This window comes from Rattus norvegicus, chromosome 7, assembly GCF_036323735.1.
Source record: "Rattus norvegicus strain BN/NHsdMcwi chromosome 7, GRCr8, whole genome shotgun sequence".
NCBI classification, from domain to species: Eukaryota; Metazoa; Chordata; class Mammalia; order Rodentia; family Muridae; genus Rattus; species Rattus norvegicus.
This window is the reverse complement of record NC_086025.1, coordinates 101,092,601-101,104,971: the sequence shown is the minus strand read 5'-3', so window position 1 is coordinate 101,104,971 and position 12,371 is coordinate 101,092,601. Positions and strand designations below refer to the sequence as shown.

Here is a 12,371-nt window from a genome sequence, read left to right as displayed (position 1 = left end):
AGAAAAACAAAGAGTGTTCCTAGAGGCCAGAAAGCATGTTCTGGGAGATGATGGGCGTCCCACCCAGCTGCCTGAGGAAATTGATGCTGCATTCCCACTTAAGAGACCAAACTGGGATTTTAATACAGCCGAAGGTAAGGGACACCTACGCCTTTATCGCCAGTTGCTTCTAGCGGGTCTCCGAGGGGCTACACGACGCCCTACTAATTTGGCTCAGGTAAAACAGGTATTACAGGAAGCAGGGGAAACTCCCTCTGCCTTTCTAGAGAGACTTAAGGAGGCCTACCGTATGTACACTCCCTATGACCCAGATGACCCAGGACAAATGACGAGTGTCTCTATGTCCTTCATCTGGCAGGCTGCTCCAGATATCAGGACTAAGTTACAGAGGTTAGAAAATTTGCAGGGCTATACATTACAGGATTTACTTAAAGAAGCTGAAAGGATTTTTAATAAGAGAGAGACACAAGAAGAAAAAGAAGATAGAGTTCGCAGAGAGAGGGAAGAGAGAGATAAAAAAAGAAACAAAGAACTAAGTCGAATCTTGGCCGCCATAGTTCAGGGCCAAGAAAGGAAGGGAGATAGGGGGGGAGCTCGAAAGGGGCTGAAGCTGGATAAAGATCAATGTGGCTATTGCAAAGAGAAAGGGCACTGGGCCAGAGAGTGCCCCAAGAAGCCTGGCGGACCCCGAAAGCCTCAACCACGAACCTCCCTCTTGGCTCTAGATAAAGATTAGGGAGGTCAGGGCCAGGAGTCCCCCCTGAGCCCAGGGTAACGCTTAAAGTTGGGGGGCAGCCGGTTACTTTCCTGGTAGACACAGGAGCCCAGCATTCAGTCCTCACTCAAGCTTCAGGACAACTCAGCGACCGGACGGCCTGGGTACAAGGAGCTACTGGTGAGAAACAATACCGATGGACTACGGACCGCCGGGTTCAGCTGGCTACCGGTAAGGTGACCCATTCCTTCTTACATGTTCCGGACTGCCCGTACCCTCTGCTGGGCCGTGACCTGCTCACCAAACTAAAAGCACAAATTCATTTTGAGGAAGGAGGGGCCCAAATAACTGGCCCCCACGGAACTCCCCTTCAAGTTCTAACCCTACAATTAGAGGATGAATATAGACTATATGAACTGGGACAGGACAAGCCACAATCCCAAGAAATAGGCACTTGGGTCACGAATTTTCCACTGGCTTGGGCAGAGACTGGTGGGATGGGGTTGGCGCTCCAACAGCCCCCCTTAATTATACAGTTAAAGGCCACTGCAACTCCAGTCTCCATAAAACAATACCCTCTGTCACATGAAGCTTATCAAGGCATAAGGCCTCACATTACGAGGCTTCTGGATCAAGGCATCCTAGTTCCCTGCCGGTCGCCTTGGAATACGCCTCTTCTGCCTGTAAAGAAACCCGGCACTGGAGATTATAGGCCAGTACAAGACTTGAGAGAGGTCAACAAGAGGGTAGAAGATATTCATCCGACTGTTCCAAACCCTTACAATTTGCTCAGTACACTGCCCCCTACACATACTTGGTATACGGTTTTGGACCTGAAAGATGCCTTCTTTTGCCTCCGGCTGAGCCTGAAAAGCCAACCCTTATTTGCCTTTGAGTGGAAAGACCCTGAAGTAGGGCTTTCAGGACAATTAACTTGGACAAGACTGCCTCAAGGGTTTAAAAACAGCCCAACGCTCTTTGATGAGGCCTTACATCGGGACTTAGCTGACTTTAGGGTTCAGCATCCCACCCTCATACTCCTGCAATATGTAGATGACCTCCTCCTAGCGGCCACTTCTGAAACTGCATGCCAACGGGGAACTGAATCCCTCTTACAGACTTTGGGACAATTGGGCTACCGAGCCTCTGCCAAAAAGGCTCAAATTTGCCAGACCCAGGTTACTTATTTAGGCTACCAGCTACGGGATGGACAGCGATGGCTGACCCCGGCCAGGAGACAGACTGTGGCCGGCATCCCTGCCCCCAAGAATGGCCGACAGCTACGAGAGTTCTTGGGGACAGCGGGATTCTGCCGCCTCTGGATTCCTGGGTTTGCTGAAATGGCAGCCCCTTTGTACCCCCTCACTAAACCGGGGGTGCTCTTCCAGTGGGGACCAGAGCAGCAAAAAGCATTTGAAAACATCAAACAGGCCTTATTGTCCTCCCCTGCCTTGGGTCTCCCTGATATTACCAAACCTTTTGAACTGTTCATCGATGAGAAACAGGGGTATGCTAAAGGGGTCCTAACACAAAGGTTGGGACCCTGGAAACGCCCTGTAGCCTACCTGTCTAAGAAATTGGACCCTGTGGCCTCCGGCTGGCCACCGTGCCTAAGGATGGTGGCTGCTATTGCTGTCCTGATCAAGGATGCTGGAAAATTGACTTTGGGACAGCCACTCACCATCCTAGCACCCCACGCAGTGGAGGCCTTGGTAAAGCAGCCCCCAGACCGCTGGCTCTCTAATTCCCGCATGACCCACTACCAAGCCTTGTTACTGGATGCAGAACGGGTTCAGTTTGGGCCCGTAGTCGCCCTCAATCCTGCCACCTTGCTTCCTCTACCAGAGGAGGCAGAACAACATGACTGCCTACAAATCCTCGCAGAAGTACATGGAACCAGGCCGGACCTATCGGACCAGCCTCTTCAGAATGCTGACCACACATGGTACACGGATGGCAGCAGCTTCTTGGCAGAGGGAGAGCGAAAGGCTGGAGCTGCGGTCACTACGGAGGACAAAGTAATTTGGGCAAAAGCCCTGCCTGCTGGTACCTCCGCACAACGGGCTGAACTCATCGCCTTGACTCAGGCGCTCAAGATGGCAAAAGGTAAGAGGCTAAATGTATATACAGACAGCCGCTATGCCTTTGCCATGGCACACATCCACGGGGAGATCTACCGGAGGCGGGGGCTGCTCACATCTGAGGGTAAAGATATTAAAAATAAGGCTGAAATTCTGGCCCTCTTAGAAGCCCTATTCTTGCCCAAAAGACTGAGTATTATGTATTGTCCAGGACACCAGAAGGGGCACAACCCAGAGGCACGAGGAAACCGGCTGGCCGATGCCACGGCGCGAGAAGTGGCCATGAGCAAACAAATCTTACCCTTAAATAGCCCAGACCAACCCACGCCCCCACCAGTGGGACAAACCAGTTGGGTTTATGCCCATGAGGACATAGAGCTCCTAGAAAAAATGGGGGCCATCTACCACCCTCAACTAAAACAGTGGGTCTACAAAGGAAAGACAGTTATGCCAATAAAAATGACTTTTGAATTGATCTCTTTTTTACACAAATTAACCCATTTGGGGTTTAAGAAGATGAAAACCTTACTAGATCGGGAAGAGATAAATCTGTGGTTTTTGAATCGGGACAAAGCGATACAAAAGGTGACTGAGAGTTGCAAAGCGTGCGCTCAGGTTAACCCGGGAAGGACCATGATTGGACAAGGAGTTCGTCCTAGGGGACACCGTCCCGGCATCCATTGGGAAATTGATTTTACTGAAATTAAACCAGGTATGTATGGATACAAGTATCTCCTAGTGTTTGTAGACACCTTCTCAGGATGGGTCGAAGCCTTCCCCACAAAGCACGAGACTGCAAAAATGGTCACCAAGAAGCTCCTCGAGGAAATCTTTCCCAGGTATGGCATGCCTCAAGCGTTGGGGTCGGACAACGGGCCCGCTTTCGTCTCCCACGTAAGTCAGTTGGTGGCCAAATTGCTGGGGATTGATTGGAAATTACATTGTGCCTATAGACCCCAGAGTTCAGGTCAGGTAGAACGCATGAATAGAACAATTAAGGAGACTTTATCCAAACTTACGCTTGCAACTGGCTCAAAGGATTGGGTGACCCTCCTTCCCCTAGTTCTCTATCGGGCCCGGAATACCCCGGGCCCCCATGGTCTAACTCCTTTTGAAATAATGTATGGAGCACCACCCCCATTTGTCCATTTCTTTGATTCAAACATTGCTGATTTCACTGACAGCCCTTCTCTGAGGGCCCATTTACAGGCCCTACAGATTGTGCAGAAAGACGTCTGGAGACCTTTGGCCGCTGCTTACCAGGACGAGCTTGAGCATCCGGTGGTGCCACACCCGTTCCAGATTGGAGACACCGTGTGGGTGCGCAGACACCAGACCAAGAATCTCGAGCCACGGTGGAAAGGACCCTACACCGTCCTCCTGACTACCCCGACCGCCCTAAAGGTAGACGGAGTCGCGGCTTGGATCCACGCATCACACGTCAAGGCAGTCCGGTCTGAGGAATTGACTAATCACAACACTACACCCCAGACATGGAGAGTTCAGCGCACTCCAAACCCCTTAAAGTTAAAACTCCTACGTGGCTCCTCCTAGTCCTTTTGTGGCCTAGAGTCAGTGGGGGAATAAGCCCCCACCACATTTATAACATTACCTGGATAGTCACTAATCTCATGACAGGAAGGCTGGCTAATGCTACCTCCGTAAGGGGGACACTGGCCGATGCCTTCCCTCCCTTATACTTTGACCTTTGTGATGTGATAGACTACAAGTGGGAGCCTGGCACTACCCATAATTGGCATCCCTCAACCACCTACTATGGTTGCGGTCCGGCTTCCCACAGCAAAGAGATCTACGTTTGCCCTGGACACAGAGTGAGCCGGCAGTGCGGAGGGCCGGGGAGTGGGTACTGTGCCCAGTGGGGATGTGAGACTACTGGGGATGCGTATTGGAAGCCATCCTCATCTTGGGACCTGATAACTCTGAAACGAGACGGTCGGCCTCCTTACACCTTGTGTAAACGGGACGCGAAATGCAATCCCCTCGTCCTCCACTTCACCGACTCAGGTAGAAGAGCGACCTGGGACGGGCCCAAATCTTGGGGCCTGCGCTTATACGTCACAGGGACCGATCCGGTGGGTCTGTTCTCTCTAAATAGACAAGTCTCTCCCCTGGCCACTCGACCCATTGGACCCAACCCAGTTCTACCAGATCAGAAGCCTCCCTCGCTCCCGGCACAAGCCCAACCCCCGTCATTGCCTAAGGTCACCCAGGCCCCTGGTAGTACTCCCACAAGCCCCTTCTCCACAACGGGGGGCTCCACCATTTTGATCTCCCCATCGCCAGGCACCGGGGATCGATTATTCAATTTGGTGGCTGGTGCATATCTGGCTCTCAACTATTCAGACCCTTTTAGGACTCAGGAGTGCTGGTTGTGTCTCGTTTCCGGTCCGCCCTATTATGAAGGGGTAGCAGTCATTGGAAATTACACCAACCTGACTGCTGCCCCAGACAGTTGTGCCAATACCCCCAGCCACAGACTAACTCTGCCCGAGGTCTCGGGACGAGGGCTCTGCTTGGGGAATGTACCCCCCACACACCAGACCCTCTGCAACACCACTCAGAAGATTCCCATCGGGAACTACTTCCTGGCAGCCCCAAAAGGCACATACTGGGCCTGCAATACCGGACTAACACCCTGTATCTCAGCCACAGTCCTCAACCAATCCTCTGACTATTGTGTATTAGTAGAAATTTGGCCCAAAGTCACCTACCATGAATCCGAGTATATATACTCGTTTTTTGAGAAACAGACTCGTTTTCGACGAGAGCCTGCCACCCTGACTTTAGCTTTACTCCTAGGAGGAATCACCTTGGGGGGAGTGGCCGCGGGTATAGGGACCGGGACCACTGCACTCATTGAAACTGGCCATTTCCGTCAGTTACAAGCAGCCATGAATGCAGATCTTAAAGCTATAGAAGAGTCTGTGAGTGCATTAGAAAAGTCCTTAACATCGTTGTCTGAAGTGGTCCTCCAAAATAGACGAGGGCTAGATATGTTGTTCCTCCGCGAGGGTGGATTATGTGCTGCTCTAAAAGAAGAGTGCTGTTTCTATGCAGACCATACTGGAATAGTAAGAGATAATATGGCTAAGCTTCGAGAACGCCTGGCCCAAAGACAAAAACTGTTTGATTCCCAACAGGGATGGTTCGAGGGGTGGTTTAACCGATCCCCTTGGTTTGCTACCCTCCTGTCTACCCTGATGGGACCCCTACTTATTCTTCTCCTAATTCTTCTTTTTGGACCCTGCATCCTTAATAGGCTGGTACAGTTCATGAGGGATAGACTTTCAGTCATTCAGACCCTCGTACTGACGCAGCAGTACCATAGGCTGAGACAACAAGAGACAGAAATTTCTTGACCAAGTTGAGTGAAAGATTTCACTCAAAGTTAGCAAAAAAATGGGGGAATGAAAGACCCCAGCTTAGCAGCAGTAACGCCATTTTGCAAGGCTGTACTTAAGATGACTGGTTCAGGGAAAGGTTAGAACACTGAGTATACAGCGGCTGCCAAGCAGGAGATGTTTGGTTGAAGGCCTGGCAACAGGATGACTGGGGTTGAGCACCTGACAATAAGAAAAAGCCCCGGGAGAGGTCCCACACCCTGGTGGGGGGCTGAGTCAGTTGTTATGTTTCAAGAAGGTAGCTTGGAAACTTGCCCCCAGGCTAAACTCTTGGGGGGCCGAGTCAGTTGTTATGTTTCAAGAAGGTAGCTAGGAAACTTGCCCCCGGGCTAAACTCTTGGGGGGCCGAGTCAGCCGTTATGTTTCAGGAAGGTAGCTAGGAAACTTGCCCCTGGGCTGAACCCTTTGGGGGCCGAGTCAGCCGTTATGTTTCAGGAAGGTAGCTAGGAAACATTAGAATCCACCAATGATATCCCTGTAACCATGCATCTGCTTCTGTATGCTTGCTTCTGCTCCCCAAAATCCTATAAAAAAGCCCATCCTTGGTTCCGTGGGCGCGCCAGTCCCCCGAGCGACTGAAGCGCCCACAGGTACCTGTGTATCCCGACAATAAATCAAATCCTCTTGCTGATTGCATCCTGTGGTGTCTCGGCCTGGTCATTGAAGTTGGAGGGTCTCCATCCCGAGGGAAAGTTCTCCCTGAGAGCTTTTCACTGTCTTTTATATTAGTGGATGGACCAATTTTGAACCCACAAAGACGATGGGAAATGCTTCTGGTTACCTCCCTTAGTTCACACCTACATTTCCTGGATGGACAACCCCCTCCTCCCCAGTTCTCAGGAGTATTTTTTATGGCCTATTAACTTACAGATGCCATAATAACTCATTGTGATACACAATAGACAGCGGTAAGAAGAGACACAGAGCAAAGCCAAATGGCCCCTCCTTTGTACAGAGAAAAAGAGGTTGGCTTGTATGTGTGGCTTTCCTGAGGACAGTATCCTTATGCTAGGCTGTCTGCACAGGTCAGGGAGTTTCCTCCTCAGTCCATGTGGCCTGGCCATTCTGCTATGTGAAGGGATACCCTTTTTCTTTACTAACCAATTTGAAGAGGACCTGGAGAGGATGTGCCTACAGCCCCCTCCCCCAGCCATCACTTGGCAACTTCTTTGTGCCATCTCAGTGTCTGAAGACTTCTGCAACCAGGGACCAACATCTACCATCTAGTTAATCATGCCCTTAATTCTGAAGTCTGGGTACCAGATGGTTGGTTTGATTTCCACAAACATTACTGGCTAGCACTTTGGTCAGATTTCACCAGTGTGGACACACCCTTATCATTTGTGTTCTTTATTATAGAGTCTCAGAGCTCTGACCCTTCTTGATTCCATAGCGGGCAGAGAGATGCCAGTTCAGAAGGGACAGAGCCCATCTGGCCTGACAGCTGGCTCTAGCTTAGTGTGCATCCAGAGGATTTCTCCTGAATAAGATGACAGGTCCAGTGGAAATCCAGAAAAAAAAAATCCAGCTGTGGACATACCCAGCTCAACGGCTTAGCTGATGGTATCAGTCTCTGTGTTTCTGCCTTTAGTGTTCCCGTTTCCATGAGATGCATCATTCTCCACTGATCTATCTGCAAAAATAATAGAATTGATACCTCTAAACACCCCACTATACATTTTCGAGACAGAGCATCACTGTATGGCCCTTACTATCTTGGAACTTGTTATGTAGAACAAGGTGGACTAATTCTCACAGAGATCTACATGCCTCTGCCTTCCTAGCACTGGGATTAAAGGTGTGTGCCAAGCTAGACTTCGGCTTCTTCAAGCTTAAGGCAGGCTTTTTCTAAGTTATATGAACTACATTCCTCAGGCACCCTCTGCCCAGATGCCTTCTCACCATTAATCCTATAACAGACACTTCAAAGTTGCTTTTGCTAAACTGAATTGATTCTTCACTTGGGCTCATAAGTTAACTAAACACTGTGACTGCCTGGAGCTTCTGACTTGTAATTCTGGTTTGAAATCACATAGGCACTCTTATCACTAAGGATCACTGAGGAGGGTCTGTCTGCTCTGCCTACCTCACACTCATTCAAGGCTGAAGGAAGAAAAACAAGTCATTATCTCAAACCCCAGTCTCCTTGGACCCCAGGAACAGCAAATCCTTCAGGATAGACCATCTACAAAATGAGTAACAGTTATCTGTGATGAGAAGATGGTGCCCTGCAGCAGATCAGCTTGTAGGAACCAGGTTAGTCCCCTTGTGCAATGGTATCCTTTACAAATTAACAATGTATAGTTCACCTAGAGAGACCAGAGTTGAGACATTAGCTCATCTCACTACCTGTGATGAACTCTGGTTCTTTTCTTTTCTGCCTCTCTTTCCAGCACAGTGATTGTGTCTCCCCTTTTTCCTTTTCATCATTATGCCTCTCTTTGATTAGTTTATTGGTATAGGTGTTCAAATCTAGACTACATCTTGGCTAGGACTACATAATTACATATATCCCTTGCTCTCTCTTCCAATTCATTCCTATTTAAATATAAAGCTCATCTCACTACCTGTGATGAACTCTGGTTCTTTTCTTTTCTGCCTCTCTTTCCAGCACAGTGATTGTGTCTCCTCTTTTTCTTTTCATCATTATGCCTCTCTTTGATTAGTTTATTGGTATAGGTGTTCAAATCTAGATTGCTGAGGCTGCCATGGCTGGGTCGACTGCCCAAAACTCCTGTTATGTATGACTATATTTGTAGATAAATGGGTCCTCTCCAGACTTCTGCTCCAAAGGCAACTGTTGCCTGTGGCTATTTCTAGCACCAGGAAATTTCTTTGTAGAGACCACCAACCTCTTCTTCTCAGAGCCTGGGACAAGTTCCAACGTCAACTGCAATGTCCTTGGTGGGGCTTCTAACTTGAAAGGCCCTGCAGAATCTGTGGCTAAGGACTACTTTGTTCTCAGAAATATTTTCCTCAGTGTTGTTTTAGTTTTCACTCTACATGTTTAATGTTGGAAATATGACATATAGAGAAAAGGGTGAGGTCACTGGAACCTTACTAGCTTTCTTGACATGTCAATGGGTTTCCTATCAGAGTGACTTGAAAATTAACCAAATGTCTAGAAAGAAAGGGAGTAGACAAGAACTTTGGATGAGGAGTCTATAACCATATTTTGGGTGTTTCTAGGTTTTTTCCCAACATTCCTTTTGTATCTGGAGCTGTTTCGTCATGAACTACTTTACTGTTCATCTCCAGCAGCAGAGAAGAGCTACCTGCATCTCAAACCTTCAGTCTTCTGTGGTGATGGGCTCAGCAGATTCTGGCACAAAGCCAGAAGAGGACATGAAGGCAACTTGATTTATCAGCCTTACTTGTTAGAAAGATCCCTCAGTCTGGATGGAGAGTGTATAGGAAAGCAATAGCTCTTAGCTGTTAGGACTCATTTTCAACCTGTGCCTTATATGAATTTTATAGCTATGGAGGGATTTATTAATCCCCACATTTCTTGTATTTATTCTTTGTTTCAAGGTTTTCCTCAATTAAAGGGGAGTACTTTCCAGGTTGGTTACTCAGGGGTTTTGGTATTTTACCAGACCAGATGAGGAAAGTCCCAGTGTAAGGATGAGAGTAAAGAGGAGATGTGCCAGTCAGAGAGGCCAGGAAAGGAGAGTGTGTGACAAGCTGAGAAGGGGAGGCAGTCAGGGGACCTTAGAACAGATGCTCCAGGGTTAGGCATGGGAGAGGCTCTGGAAGAAAGGGGACTCAAATCAAGAAGACTGTGAAAGGCTGATTTTTGTGCATTGCAAGTCAGATGTCTGTGTAGTTTCCAAGAGATAACAGAGAAGCCTGGCGACATTTGCTGGTTGTCCTGAGATTCCTCAGCTAACTTCACACAGTAACCTGACGACACAGGCACACTAGTTAGACTCAATTCACAACGAAATGTAGGTAATCTCTTTTTTTCTTTTGGAGAAAAATAAGACCTTAAAAGTAAAATTTAATTTGTCTACGGATAATGTTTAGGGAAACATCTTTTATGTCTGAGCCATCATTTTTCACTCAATCTGAGTGAAGACGAAAAAACAGGACCATGTCATACATTTTTGATAGATAGATAGATAGATAGATAGATAGATAGATAGATAGATAGATAGATAGGTAGGTAGGTAGATAGATAGATAGATAGATAGATAGATAGATAGATAGATAGATAGATAGATAGATAGGAGGGTGGGTTGATTAACTAAAAATAGTTTTTTCTCTCATACAATATGTCCTGAAAACAGTTTTCCAGCTACAGCTTTTCCCCTTATAGTAGAACTCAAGAGTCTTAATAGTGTGCCCTGAAGCTAGCTATTCATTCACCCCTTGTTTTTACATGGCTGCAGCCTAAGTCTGAAGGTCACCAAGGGAGCACATATTAAATGCTTGCTCTCTAGCTTGTGCCTGTTAGAAAGTAGGTGAATGTTTCAGGACTGGGTCACTTGTGGGAGGCCTTCATGTCCTTGAAAGGACCTGTGGGGTCTCAATCTCATTCTATTCTTTGCATTCTGCTTCTTTGTTCCATCCACACTACAGCTATGATGTGAGATACCGTCACAGTTTCATAGTGATAGACCACTGAACTTGAATTGATATTTCTGAGACCATGAGCCCAAATGAATCTTTCTCTTTACAAGTTGATCTTCTCTTATACTTGCTTTGATCACAGGATGCTGGATAGCCCATGTACTTTGCCTCGTCCTATGTAAGTCCCAACACTAAACAAACAAGGACATGGAGGAGGCTGGTCCTTTAATGGTTGTCAATTCATGTTTCACACAAAACAAGTAGATTCTTAGGTAGTGAAACCCCTATTGCACAAATTGTGTTTAATTTGTCATTAAGTGCACTTTTCACTGACACATATGCTCTTACGAGGTAGGGAGGAGCCAGGCAGGGACAACAACAAAACACAGCTGAACAATAAAACACATTTCACATTGTGGCAGGACACAAGTGTTCATAAACACAAGAAAACATGGCTCTTTGTCTATCATGAGGTGGTGGTATAACATGGCTCATAACTGAAATTCAAGTTCAACCATTTCTTGAGCTCATGCTTGACAGAGCAAACCAAAGACTGGGTGCCTAGCCTGGCACAGAGACTCATTTCCTTATTCAGAAGCAGGCCTTTAACATGGCTCTCCTCTGATCCCACAGCTAAGAGTTCTGTACATACAGTTTCACTCAGTCTTCCAACTATTATATTATGTATCTAAACCTGAGGGCCACATCTGTAAACACAGATCCAAAGCTCCTGCCTTAAGACTGAAACTCAGGCCACTAAGTGCTGATTCACTACTTTATTTGATTCCTGTGCTGTGCTGAAAATCAAATGACTGCCCCTCTGTGAGATCTGTGAACTAACACACACAAAATGGTTGAGACTCTTGTTTTATGGTCCCACAGTCCCAGGCAAATCTATGTGAAATTGTTAATATTATCGACACTCTCAGAGGTTTATAAGTTACTTATGAGCCAAGGACTAGACCTTATTCAGCTTCCTACCTTAGAGCCTAACATGTTTCCTTAGTGTGAGGTGAAAAACACAAGTTAATTAAATATGGAGGTTAGATTTGGTACAGTGATCCATCCACAAGAGCTAAACATAAAATCTAGACTCTAATAGCCCAAGGAAACTACAATAAGGCAACCCAGGACCTTCTGAATGATTAAATTTCTCCAGTCTTTTGGAATTTCCATTGTATACATGTTAATATAAATGAATTATTAATATAGTAACAGAGTTATTTTACCATGCATTTTTATGTGTGTCACACTTTTGTCTCACAAGTAGAATGCATCTATCTCAAGGTAGTCTCATCTGCTAAAATCTAGAAGCATTGCCTTTGACATGGCTCATGGGGTTCTGTCAAGTCTGAAGCACATCTCCTGTATTATGAGAGGTATGCTGAAGAAAAATAATAATAATTATGCTCCGAAGCAGAGTAAGACTGCATATCTTATGAATAGCTGAGATAAATTGTGTAAACCATTGCAGTTCAGTTGATAACCATTCGTCAAACCATTGTTAGTAACATCTTAAAAAGCTGATGTGAGTCATGGGGAGCTATTTTGCACAAGATTTTTCACCTTGATCAGAAGAAG

The 12,371-nt window shown here is 46.9% G+C and overlaps 2 protein-coding genes across 2 annotated transcripts; both read left to right on the top strand.

Annotated features, from left to right (window-relative positions):
* Positions 1-732: 732 nt before the first annotated feature.
* On the top strand, positions 733-6,397 carry LOC134479743 (uncharacterized; the record flags this gene model as incomplete). Its single annotated transcript, XM_063264441.1, has 2 exons — positions 733-2,821; positions 3,008-6,397. Coding segments are annotated over 2 exons (3,432 nt in total), but the record flags the coding sequence as incomplete, so codon positions are not given.
* LOC102555324 (MLV-related proviral Env polyprotein-like) lies at positions 4,428-7,603 on the top strand. The gene is made up of 2 exons (XM_006231747.5): positions 4,428-5,691; positions 7,578-7,603. The coding sequence occupies exons 1-2, from the start codon at positions 4,428-4,430 to the stop codon at positions 7,601-7,603; spliced, it is 1,290 nt and encodes a 429-aa protein (XP_006231809.4).
* The last annotated feature ends 4,768 nt before the right edge of the window (positions 7,604-12,371 follow it).